General features: G+C 36.8%; 2 protein-coding genes across 4 annotated transcripts in view; one reads left to right on the forward strand and one right to left on the reverse strand.

The window, feature by feature from the left end:
- The window catches only part of LOC135207744 (prostaglandin E2 receptor EP3 subtype-like), a 661,187-nt gene that overhangs the window by 601,163 nt on the left and 47,033 nt on the right, over positions 1-12,991 (forward strand). The window lies entirely within an intron of this gene.
- LOC135207733 (uncharacterized) lies at positions 1,823-7,259 on the reverse strand. Its single transcript, XM_064239562.1, has 5 exons — positions 7,127-7,259; positions 6,309-6,338; positions 5,270-5,464; positions 3,769-3,823; positions 1,823-2,031 (listed from the first exon to the last, which is right to left on the reverse strand). The coding sequence occupies exons 1-5, from the start codon at positions 7,242-7,244 to the stop codon at positions 1,863-1,865; spliced, it is 567 nt and encodes a 188-aa protein (XP_064095632.1). The 5' UTR covers positions 7,245-7,259; the 3' UTR covers positions 1,823-1,862.

Raw genomic sequence — 12,991 nt, forward strand, 5'->3', positions numbered from 1 at the left:
CCTGATCTTGTGCCGCTGTTATGAGTCCTTCAGTTTCCTTTTTGAGCTCTCCCCTCTGTAACCATTGCCATGTGTCATCGCTGGCTAGTTCTTTAGTCTGTCTCATGTATTATCCGTGCAGTGGTTTGTTGTGCCATTCCTCTGTTCTGTTTGTCATTCTCCTGTCTCTGTATATTTGTGGGTCTTCGTCTACTTTTATCAGTCCTTCTTCCCATGCACTCTTGAGCCACTCGTCTTCACTGGTTTTCATATATTGCCCCAGTGCTCTGTTCTCGATGTTGACGCAGTCCTCTATACTTAGTAGTCCTCTCCCTCCTTCCTTTCGTGTTATGTATAGTCTGTCCGTATTTGCTCTTGGGTGTAGTGCTTTGTGTATTGTCATATGTCTCCTAGTTTTCTGATCTATGCTGCGGAGTTCTGCCTTCGTCCATTCCACTATTCCTGCGCTGTATCTGATTACTGGCACTACCCATGTGTTTATGGCTTTTATCTTATTTCCGGCGTTGAGTTTTGACTTGAGTATCGCCTTGAGTCTCTGCATATATTCTTTCCTGATCGTGTCCTTCATCTCTTGGTGATAGAGCAGAAAAAAAAAATAATAATAATAACCTCGCTATGAATCGTGGGTCTTCTGTACGTATCTCATGAAATGGTATTGAAAAGTATCGAGATTTCTCTATTGTACTTTATGTGTTTGGTATATCAAGTTCTCGGCTGCATTCATTTTTTCAAGTATTAAAAAAAAACATTTTTCAGAATGTCTTCCCTGTTATGTGCTAATCAAGTAATCAATTACAGGTGGTTTTATAGTTTTGGCATCTATCAAAAAAGAAAAAACCCATGTTCTTACATTTGTTGTATTTCATCAGGAATGACAGTTTCCCCAGAACTCTCCCTCTCTCTCTCTCTCTCTCTCTCTCTCTCTCTCTCTCTCTCTCTCTCTCTCTCTGTATGTTACTCTGTATAGATTTTAGGAACACGGAAGAGAAGTTAGACGCACTTTTTTTTTTTTAATGAATGGGTTTATTTGAGTTGTTTTAACCTTAGGAAATTATGCCTTATATCAGTTTTTCCTCGTGGTTGGTTGCAGAGCCAAACACACACACACACACATACAGGAGCGCACGCAAATTATGCCATAAGTCATTTCTAAAACCCAGGATGATCTGGGTCTTGCGATGCTGAAGATATGAGCAGAAAGCGGCTTTGTATGATTTTCCAACATTTTCCAACAAGATCTAGATTCTGTGGCACTTAAAATTAAGAGAGAGAGAGAGAGAGAGAGAGAGAGAGAGAGAGAGAGAGAGAGATCGACATTCCTTACGGGAGGACCATGGGGGCGTTCCCTGGTCACCCCGTTTGCGATGAACGTTCAAACGTGTTAATACGTTTGTATCTCCTCATTTGTTTATTTGTATGGTTTGTATGGTGTTTTTACGTTGCATGAAACCAGTGGTTATTCAGCAATGGGACCAGCGGCTTTACGTGACTTCCGAACCACGTCGAGAGTGAACTTCTATCTCCAGAAATACGCATTTGTCACACCTCAATGGAATGCCCGAGAATCGAACTTGCTGCCACCGAGGTGGCACGCCAACACTATACCATTCACGCCACTGAGGCGCATATCTACTCATTTAGTTATTTATTTATCGTTTTAATAACTGATTGAGATCTCCTCACTCTCTCCGTTTCCCTTTACCTTCTCTTAACCCCCTAATGGACACCATATTCTTTGGAAGACTGAATTTCAAGTCAGTGGACCCCTTTAGTGGGCTTGCTCCATATGAATAGGGTTCGTCTTCTGAATGATAATGACGTCAACACTTAATCTATTTATTCCTTTTAGAGCGAAGCGTAAGTTAGATCATGCAGATGGCGTACATCGTCTGGTCATTTCTGCAGGAGTTGTACATGAAGTCTGGGTAGTAGAGGCAGCCGTAGTTTTCTGCAGTGCCTCCGTCGGGTTGGCCAGGGAGCCAGTGAGGAAGCCCCATGCTCACATAAGTATTATCCATCACCCACATCCACCTGCGGGGTAATATTGAAAATAAATTTGATAACAAATGAGATAAAATCAAAACATGAAATGGTAATTGCTCCGTAGGGGGGTAGTGCCGTCAGTGGACCTCATGCAGTGCACAGTAGGTATTAAGGTTCTTTGCAGCGTGCCCTCGGCCCTTAGGTGCAACCACTTTCGTTCCTTTTACTGTACCTCCTTTCATATTCTCTTTCTTCCATTTTACTTTCCACCCTCTCCTGACACTTGATTTGTAGTGCAACTGCTTTGAGGTTTTTCTCCTGTTACACCTTTCAAACCTTTTTACTGTCAATTTTCATTTCAGCGCTGAATGACCTTACAGGCCCCAGTGCTTGACTTTTGGCCTAAATTCTATATTCAACTCAACTCAACTCAACTCAAATGTGGTGGCGTGAGCTCATAGAGGCTCTATGGGTGCCACAGGAAATGGTTGATTGATTGCTTGATTGATGAAATGGGAGTATGAAAGACAGGTAGCAGGGCTTAAGCAAACGATTCGGAAGCTATTTAAAGTGTCAGTGGAAGTCAAGGTGACGATGCATGAAGGGATTGTTAAGCTAAAATGTTTAATCGTTGAATTTAAGAACCAGTGGGGTAAGCATTCCGGTGTACCTAACTAACATAGGTCCGAAGAAAATAAGAGCGAAAAGTAATTGCAACTTTGAAAATGAAAACAGAAATACAAACTGATGATAGTTATGATCGACACGCAAGTCACTGCCTTGTAAAATTCACCATCCATAAAATATTTTTGAAAAACAGTAAGGTTTAAAAAAAAAATAAATAAATAAAGTAAAACTGTCAGATTGTACCCTTAAGGAAGGGAACTCAACCCAAGGCCATGGAAAGCCACGGTACAATGGCTAAGCCACAGTCCAAGGTTTAAAGAGCAAGGTTTGTGTTCAAAGTAACGTTCTCTTAGATGGGTTGCCTACCAAGGTCCAAGGCTAAAGGGTCCCTTCCACCCGTTGGTCTGTTTTCGGAGTGCCTTTCTCCTAGGAGAGTTGCCTGCCAAGTCTAAGGAGTCTCTTCTACACAAACTCGCGTAGGTAGGGAGGTCACATGCTGAAATGAATGTTGCTAAGGAAGACCACATAAACCCGCTTTAGGTGGAAAGTCACTTTGCCCTTTGTATTATTGCTCTCTTCCTTCCAGACCAAGTAAGGGCATTCCCCATAGGAGGGTTGTGCCGTCAGTGCACCTCATGCAGTGCAATGTAGGCATTACTGAAGGCTCTTTACAGCGTCCCTTTCATTCCTTTAACTGTACCTCCGTTCATATTCTCTTTTCTTCCATCTTATGGTCCACTCTCTCTTAACAATTGATTCATCGTGCAACTGCGAGGTTTTCCTCCGGGGTTACACCTTTCAAGCCTTTTACTTTCAATTTCCGTTTCAGCGCTGAATGGCCTTAGTTGCCCCAGTGCTTTGCATTATGCCTAAGATCTATAACTCAATTAAGTAAGGGCAATGGGTTGCATGTCTCATCTGACTAAATGCAAATTACCCAACCGGTTGCTGAGGTATTTCTGCGCAAATATTGTCCTAAAAAATTTTAAGGGACGCTCTTGGTTAGCTTCCGAAATACCTTCGCCAATATTGACTCTTCCCTAACGATACAGCTTACATAAGCAGTTGCTACCGCGAGATGACGTTCGCATAATGTAGAGGACCTTTGTATTGAGATGCCAAATTGTAAATCACACCCAGTTCAATAGATTTACTCACTGTCCTTCGTGAAGTTCATCAGTGCAGCCAATGTGAAATGCTTCGTCTCTCCAAGCTGGGGGAAACAAAGAAAGGTTAAACAGCAACATGGAGATTTGCAGTCAAAAGAATTTCATGGTTAATAAGGGGTTACTCCACACTATTCATAATTACGAAGAAAAGGGGAAATATGAAATTTCTCCTGAAGCTGTTGAAGTTTAAAATGAATTAGTCTTTAAGACAGAAAATCATATATATTTATGTATAACACAAGCACAAAGGATGTTTTTATACCTTTGGACCTTATTTCATCGCATATGCCTCTGCACATATATGGAATCTGACTTTACAATATACTTTTTTTTTATTGAAGTTAAGAATTGACAGGCAGGATTACTTGCGTTAATATTGAAGTCTGCATTCACTAGTTCACTAAATGTAACTATCTTATTAGATTGGTGAAGGATATCTTTTCAGTAGCCAGCTGTTTCTGTAACTCTTTGCTTTCTGTTGATTATAGTAATCAAGATGAGACTTCTTGTGTTTTGGGGATGATACTATTTTATAATTATTATTACTGGCTTACTGGCGAAAAAATCCATTCAGATGTAAGTGTAAATATATAAATTTAAAAAGCTGTATACAACGAGAGATTTTGAGAATCTGCTTCATACCTCGTATTATTATTATTATTATTATTATTATTATTATTATTATTATTATTATTATTATTATTATTATTATTATTACTGGTGAAAAAATCCACTCTGATGTAAGTGTAAATATATTATTAAAATAAATATACAATGAGAACTTTTGAGCAAATGCTTGGTTCCTCTTATTATTAATTATTATTATCATTGTTGAAAATATCCTCTTTGATGTAAATTTAAATAAATATTCAAAAATATATATGCATGGAGAGCTTTCGAGAACCTCCTTGAAGATGGCCATGGAAGTGGACGAAACATGTCGACTATATTATTATTATTACTGAGCACTCTCCGCCTCGGGTGTTATTATTATTATTTTTAAAAATTGATACTGTTATTGTGAATGTTAAGCATTTTAATAGCATTAAAATTACTAGCAATTTACCAATGCTTTCTGAAAGCATGTTCATCTGCTGCTTCATATAAGTGACTCGCTAGTGTTTTTTAATTATTATGTCATTGATGTTTACCTTATAGTATTCTTTTCCAAATGATAAGTCATGTGTACAGAAATTATGTATGATAAATTCGTAAAGTAACTAAGTCTACGGGCATAACCAGCCTCGTTTCACGGGCAGAACCAGCTCCGATTCAGGGAATCTCTTCTCACCCCCACCCCCTTTGGAAGTGGGGGGAGGAGGAGGTAGGATGAAGCCCCATTATAAACCATCTCAGGGGTCTCCACTATAACCCTGCCAAGTTTCATGCCCATCGGACCAGCCGTTTGGCCGTGATTGAATGACAGACGGACGGACGGAACGCTCATTATAGTATATAGTAAGATTCGGAGAAGCACCCTAAAGCCTCACCTTGGTTCCCGAGGATGTAATCAATGACTTGGTAATGCAGCTGTCCAGGGTCTAGCTTGGCCAAGACTGAGGCCTTGGCCACGCAGTAGTCCTTAGCCGCGTGCCAGTCTCTCTTGCGGTCCATGGCGAAGTGAATGCAGGTGCCCATGGGCACCGCAGGATCCGGGAAGAATTCTATAAATTCCGCAGGACACTCTGGAGGGATATGGTCGCATGGAAGATTAGCCTGTGTTAGTGATTATTATTATTATCATTATTATTATTATTATTATTGTTGTTGTTGTTGTTGTTGTTGTTTTCTGTAACTCCAAAGAAGCGATGATTGTAATTCTGGTTTACTGCTTTGCTATTGTCTTCTATTTCAATTTTTTGGGCTTCGTGTAATGGATATATGTATTTATATAGTGTGTGTGTGTATGTGTGTGTGAGTTTGTGTTTGTGTGTTCATACATATATGTATGTTTGTAAGTATGTGTGTGTGCATGTATGTATGTATCTGTTTCGTTTTTAATATATATATATATATATATATATATATATATATATATATTATATATATATATATATATATAAAAGTATGTGTATATATGTATAGTGCATATTCCAACTATTATTATCTTTATCACAGTGATTGCTTCCTTAACCTACATGACAAAATTTCCCCGATAATTAGTCTTAGCATAATCGTCACATTGAAACAAAGCTTTTGGAAATAAAATTCGTCCCTTGACTGCCTCAGATTGACACCATCAAAATGCAGAAATAACTCAGCAGGTTGTAGATAAACATTTTCGATGGACGATGTTCTCTTCCAAGCTCTTCAATGCCAAACATTGATTTCTACCAAGTTACCAATTTTCGTCAGCCATTTATTTATAGCCCGTCTCACGTTTTAGGCAGAGATATCTCGCGTTGTTGTGACGCCAGTTTGCGGGACTAGGCCAGTCAGTATTTAGAGGAATACAGATTTATGAGCAATTGCTGTAAGGGTAATTAACTCACGAGGTGAATTGCATTGCAGTGCAATATGTCTACTCACGTGCTTGTCCAGGTTGGATTCCGATAACAGCTGGAAAAAAGAAACGTGTTTTCCGAGTAAGTATTGGGTATCGATATTTTACTATATAATATATATATATATATATAATATATATATATATATATATATATATATATATATATATATATCACACATATCCACAGGTGAAAAATAAGAGACGGCGTGTAGGTCCTGACCGGTTTCCGACTTTATTTCCAAGCAATTGACGAAGGACTGATACATAGTATTAGGAGTCACAAATATTTAGTACAGAGACAATACACATAACCGTTTGAGACTGCAGATCCACCCACAGGCAGGTGTCAAGGTAGGAAGGGCTCTCAAAACTCATTTGGCTAAAATTTACAGAATTGACGAACATACACACAACCGTTTGAGGTCTTCAGTCACAAACGGTTGTGTGTATGTTCGTCAGTACTGTCTCTGTAGTATGATTATTTGTGACTCCTAATACTATGTATCAGTCCTTCGTCAATGGCTTGGAAATAAAAGTCGAAACCGGTCAGGACCTATACACCCCGTCCCTCTTATTTTTCACTTGTTGGATATATATGTGTGATAAATGAATCACGTGCTAAAGTGATTATTATCATATAGTATATATATATATATATAATAATATAGATAATAGTTATATCATATATATATATATATCTATATATATATAATGTATGTATATTCTCTCACATGAAATAGCATTTATTGCATATATCCTTCGTAATTCCTCAAGTTGCACACTGAAATATCCAGACGAATAAAAGATTGTAGAAGTAACTGTCAGTGGAAATGTCACCTACCGCACAACAGCGCGATGGCTATGAAATTCCTCATGACTGCGTTCTTGCCTTCTGTTACAACGTCAACGAAGCAAGCACTTGCAATGAAACGCCGTGCTTCCCCCGACTGCAGTCGCATTTATAATCTTGCGGTGGGACGGGATGCTTATTGGTGTTGAGAGAGAGAGAGAGAGAGAGAGAGAGAGAGAGAGAGAGAGAGAGAGAGAGAGAGAGATTAGTTAACATGAAGTACAAAAAAACCAGTTGGTGGTAGATATGTTGTTTTCCATTCGTAAATACAAGCGAATATGTCTTTTCATACATATGTTGTTTTTTCTTCTTTTTTTATGAGATATTAGCGCGATGCATTTGTATAGAGGATGTGGTTATTTTGGCGTCTTACTTTTCTGGTGTCAGCCCGATCTAAAAGTGTATTCTAACTAAGTTTATCGTTTCATTAATCACAATATCTCTCTTTCTAAATGGACAAGTGTTTGCATTCTCCTAGTGTCTTGAAAAACTCTCACTGTTTTTAACATGATTGAGAATCAGCTGAATCTTTTTTTTTTTTTTTTGTTTTTTATGTTTCTGAGTTCGGTTTTGATAAGGAAAGGCACTTACATGATGATAATAGAAACCAGAGATGCTTTTGTAAATTAAGAAGCGTGTTTCGGTAGACTTGATCAATCAGTCAATGACGTAGCTATACTGTATACCTACAGGTATTTGTTTGCAGTACCACAAATATTTTTTTAAATTATTTTAAGCATCAATAATGTACAAGAACTAATCATTCAAGTGTATAAATCAATAAATCATAGCAGCATTCTTCTGACCAGGATTTTCACTTCTGAAAAGCATGCTCCTATTATGCAAATCAGAATATATTGATTTAAGGAAAAAATAGAAAGAAGAATATTTCTGACGGTGGTGTCAAATTTGCAGTTTTCAAATTTAGTGCGTTTTATTTATTTATTTATTTATTTATTTATTTATTTATTTATTTTATTTATTTATTTATTTATTTATTTAATTTATTTATTTATTTATTTATTTATTTATTTATATGCGTATTTACTTTATTTATCTATTTAGTTTTTAATGTGTTAATTGTTGAATGTTGGTAACCAATTGAGAAATATCGTCTTTTAATTTTTCACGTGGTATTCATCACGTAGAGGCTACTTAGACGTAAAATATAACAACAACAATTATAATAATAATAATAATATTGTTATTATTATTCCTCTCCTCAAGGTTATTGTCATCGGCGGCACAACGAAGTTCATTCAGTTTAAAAAAAAAAAAAAAAAAAAAAAACATTGCATAAAAAACCACGTACAAAGTTCAACCGTTATTTCAATGTCTACATTTTATTGTGCATTCAACTATTCAACTTTATTTCAACACATAGTCAGTTTTTTTTTAACTCCTGCCTGTATTTATTTTACTTATTTTGAAAAGACTCAGAACTGTTTGGAAAGGGATTCGAACAAGAATTTAGTCTGTAAAACAATGTTTTCCATATTTATTTAATTTTTTATAGTTGAAATTTAATTTTTTATAATTGAACATCTTTTAATAATACCAGTTGCACTATTTTAATTTCTAAATATCTCGATGTAATTAGCGATTATTTGCTTGATTTCAAAAGCTTAGGTAACCTTCACTTTTTAAGCATAGTTGTTACGGCAGAAAATCATAAACCCTTGTAAGTTATCCGATATGGACGTTGTTTCTTTCCCTCTACTGCCAAGCTTTGGAATGCTCCCCTTGCTTCTGTTTTCCTGGTTCTATAAGAGCAGCCCTGGCACTTACACCTTGAGCAAGCCCCACCTTGCATCCTTAACGCTCCTCTCTCTCTCTCTCTCTCTCTCTCTCTCTCGCGTTCTTCTTCTAGCCAAGCTAGTAAATAACCCTAGGGTGCCCGTTCCTTTGGCCTCTGCTCAATCTTTGAATTCTCCTCATGCCTTTGTGTTCTTTGTCTTGTTCGTCCGGCCTGGGCAAGGAAAAGATATCATTTAGCCCGTCCGTCTGGATGTTAACTAAACAGAAGTTATTGTCTTCAGATGACATTCATTTAAATTTTTACTATTAATATTGTTTCGTCTCTTTATTGAAAGCATTGCCTCTTATAACAGTTATTTCATGTTGACTTATTCCTGTTAAAAGCTCTAATTCCTTAAAGTATTTTCTACTATATTTAGTGTTTCTCCTTTCAATTATTTCATTTTTCCTAAGGCCGCGTGTCTACTTTTTAATGTTTATTTTGGACTCGTATGAATCTTGTATAGAAAATCACAAAGTACCAGTTTAAGGTTTGGATTTCTACTTCTGGTTTTCCAATAGCCAGCTATTTTTTGCCAATAGCTAGTTATTGTCCATTACCTGTTATTTTTCCTAATAGCACGTTATTTGTTCCATTAGCAGTTATTTTTTTCCCAATAACTAGTTATTTTTTTCATTAGCCAGTTATTTTTCCCCAATAACTAGTTGTTCTTTCCATTAGCCAGTTGATTTTTCCCAATAGCAAGTTATTTGTTCCGTCAGTCAGTTATTTTCCCCCCAATAGCTAATTATTTTTTTCCATTGACCAGTTATTTTTTTCCCAATAGCTAGTTATTTTTTCCCAATAACTAATTATTTTTTTCATTAGCCAGGTTTTTTTTCCATTAGCCAGTTATTTTTCCCAGTAGCCAATTATTTTTTCCCAATAGCCAGTTATTTTCCCCAATAGCCATTTATTTTTTCCATTTGCCAGTTTTTTCTCAGTTGCCAGTTATTTTTCCCTGTAGCCAATTATTTTGTCCCAATAGCCAATTATTTTCCCCAATAGATAATTATTTTTTCTCAATAGCTAGTTATTTTTTCATTAGCCAGTTATTTATCCCAATAGCCATTTTTTTCCATTAGAGTTATTTATTCCCAAAAAGCCAGTTATTTATTTTTCCATTAGCCAGTTATTTTCAGTTATTTTCCGCACTGCGCAGAGCGGTTTAGAGAAACTTAACGAAGGAAAACCAAACATATGTCCTCAAGTGCTGGTAAAGTGCGCCATCGGTAGAGTTATCAGACGAAACCTACTTTCTGTGGTTTCAAGAACTAATATTCTCAAGTTAGTGTGGTCAGGTTCCCACAATTCTGTCTGTTTAAGATGATAAAGAAGAGAGTTATTTCGCTATCGTAGAACAGAGATAATGAATAAAGATATTCTTAGCCGTAATTTCGTATAGTTCTTTTTGCTGGAAGTTTTGCATGAAATCATATTTTATTTACGCACCTAAAATTGGGAATGTTATATACCTCAATTTCTCATGTAGTTTTTTTTTTTATAAGATATGATTTTACTTTCGTATTCACTGTCATTGTTTATTCCCTGATGAGTTGAGAGAGAGAGAGAGAGAGAGAGAGAGAGAGAGAGAGAGAGAGAGAGAGAGAGAGAGGAACTACCAGGAAGCTGTAAAGTAAAATGCTATGCTTCGAGAACTTCCTTGTAATTACTTACTCATTTTCATGGTATAGATTGAAGTAAAAAGCAGAAACTCCAGGAAGTACACACTAAAGCTAAACTAACGAAGTCTCATTAGTTATCTAAGTAATATATTTAAGAAATTGCCGTAGAAAATTTTACACTAATTCCAAAAATTATTTTTTTAAAACAACGAGCCTTCTTCAGAAGGAATAGTTTGATTTAAGGTGTGACAGACAGACAGACAGACAGACAGACAGACAGACAGACAGACAGACAGACAGACAGACAGACAGACAGACAGACAGACAGACAGGACAGACCAGACAGAAAACAGGGGGGGGGGGGGGGGGGGACCAGGACAGACAGACAGACAGACAGACAGACAGACAGACGAGGTTAACAATCGAGTCCATCGTATTTTCAATCTAATTCTAAAGTTAAATTTTCAGTTTTATGATCTCGGATTTGATTCCATCGCCTTCCTCGGTCTTTAGGTATTTAATAAGTCTCTCTCTCTTCGGATTCTTTCAAGATTTGTACCGAAGGATTTTCGAATTAAGAAGTCCGGCTGGAGATGGCGATTTCGAATTGAAAGAGTGGTCTATTTACACACCAGGAAATAATAGATTCCTTTTATTTTTGGATACTTGAGTTTCCTTTCAGTGTAGCGTATTCACTGTCATGTGTGATGATGTCGTGAAGGTTTTCTGAATACAGGGTTTATTCTCGATTTGACGATTGCGCTGGTTATGTCCTCTTAAGCCTAATGTTTCAAGCACACATACACATATTACCTTTTATTCATTACACATATACATACATACATTCATATACATACATAAAATATATGTAGAATTATCAGCTACCGCCTATCATTCAAGATACTGTTTACTGTTAATTCGAGACAATAACTCTTCTATCCGGCCATTTGGTTCCCAGTCGGTAAATTTATTACCGACTTCTAGATTTGAACTCTCTCTCTCTCTCTCTCTCTTCTCTTCGCCGAACCTCCCTCTCTCTCTCTCTCTTCTCTTCTCCTTTCTTCTCTTCGCTCTCTATCTCTCTATCTCTCTCTCTCCTCTCTCTCTTCTCTCTCTCTCTCTCTCTCTCTCTCTCTCTTCTCTGTAAAAACTTCTCAATTTCCTTTTTTTGTCCATGGCGAACTTCCTCACCTCGGTGGCCCTGTCTTGTGATATATATAGTTTAACTCTCTCTCTCTCTCTCTCTCTCTCTCTCTCTCTTCTGAAACATCATGCCCCTTTAAATAACCCGGCGATCGCCGAATCGCCATCGTTCCTGGGGAATTCAACTTGAAAATGGAAGCCTACAAGGGCACCATAGAGGCCCCATTAAATATCCGATCGTGGAGCCAAATGGGCATCGGTTTTGACTTCGTTATTATTCAGGGAGGAAGGAGGAGCGGGGAGGAACTCTTCCTCCTCCTCCTCCTCCTCCTCCTCCTCCTCCTCCTCCTCCAAGGGTAGAGAGATATACGACTCAAACGACTCCTCCTTTATTCCCACTTTGCTCGCTTCGTTTCTATTTCCTGGGTCGAGTTTGTCGCTTATAAAAAATAAATAGATAAAATATAAAAAAAAGCGACCTTGGGTCTCCTAATAATTGGGTAGCCAGTGGTTACGTAATGTCCCACTTGCATTTAGCTGCGAAGTTCCTTGATGTATTTTAGCTGGGGAGTTCTTTTATGTATTTTGCTGGGAGTTCTTATGTACACTTAGCTGGGAAGTTCTTTCATGTATTTAGCTGGGAAGTTCTTTTATGTATTTTAGCAGGGGAGTTCTTTTATGTATTTAGCTGGGGAGTTCTTTTATATACTTAGCTGGGAAGTTCTTTTATGTATTTAGCTGGGAAGTTCTATATATTTAGCTGGGAAGCTGTATTCCTTATTTATTTACTTATTTAACAAACGCTACTTATTCACTGACTGGCGCCATTGATTTAGGATTATGTTTATTTATCATTTTTTTTTACAAAATGGTTATATGTTTTGGTTTGCTTTGTCGAGATTCGTTTATATACATATATATATATATATATATATATATATATATATATAATATATAATATATATATTCCTGTAATTGTTGTCAGTCTCAACTAATGTGGTTTTTGGAAACCACTTACCCGATAATGGAATTTCTCCCAATTTTCTTTCACCCCACTTTCTTTCTCCCCGTTTTCTTTCTCCCCATTTTTTTCTCCCCCCCATTTTTTTTTCTCTCTAGATCCGAATGATCCGACCCGCGTCCCACCGGGCAAAATGCATTTTCATTTTTTTTTTTTTTTTTTTTTTTTTTTTTGTTTTTTTTTTTTTTTTTTTTTTTTTTTTTCTTTTTTTTTTTTTTTTTTTTTTTTTTTTTTTTTTTTTTGGTAATGAATTATTTTGACATTTCACG

The sequence above is a fragment of the Macrobrachium nipponense genome, chromosome 11 (assembly GCF_015104395.2).
Source record: "Macrobrachium nipponense isolate FS-2020 chromosome 11, ASM1510439v2, whole genome shotgun sequence".
Classification (NCBI taxonomy): Eukaryota; Metazoa; Arthropoda; class Malacostraca; order Decapoda; family Palaemonidae; genus Macrobrachium; species Macrobrachium nipponense.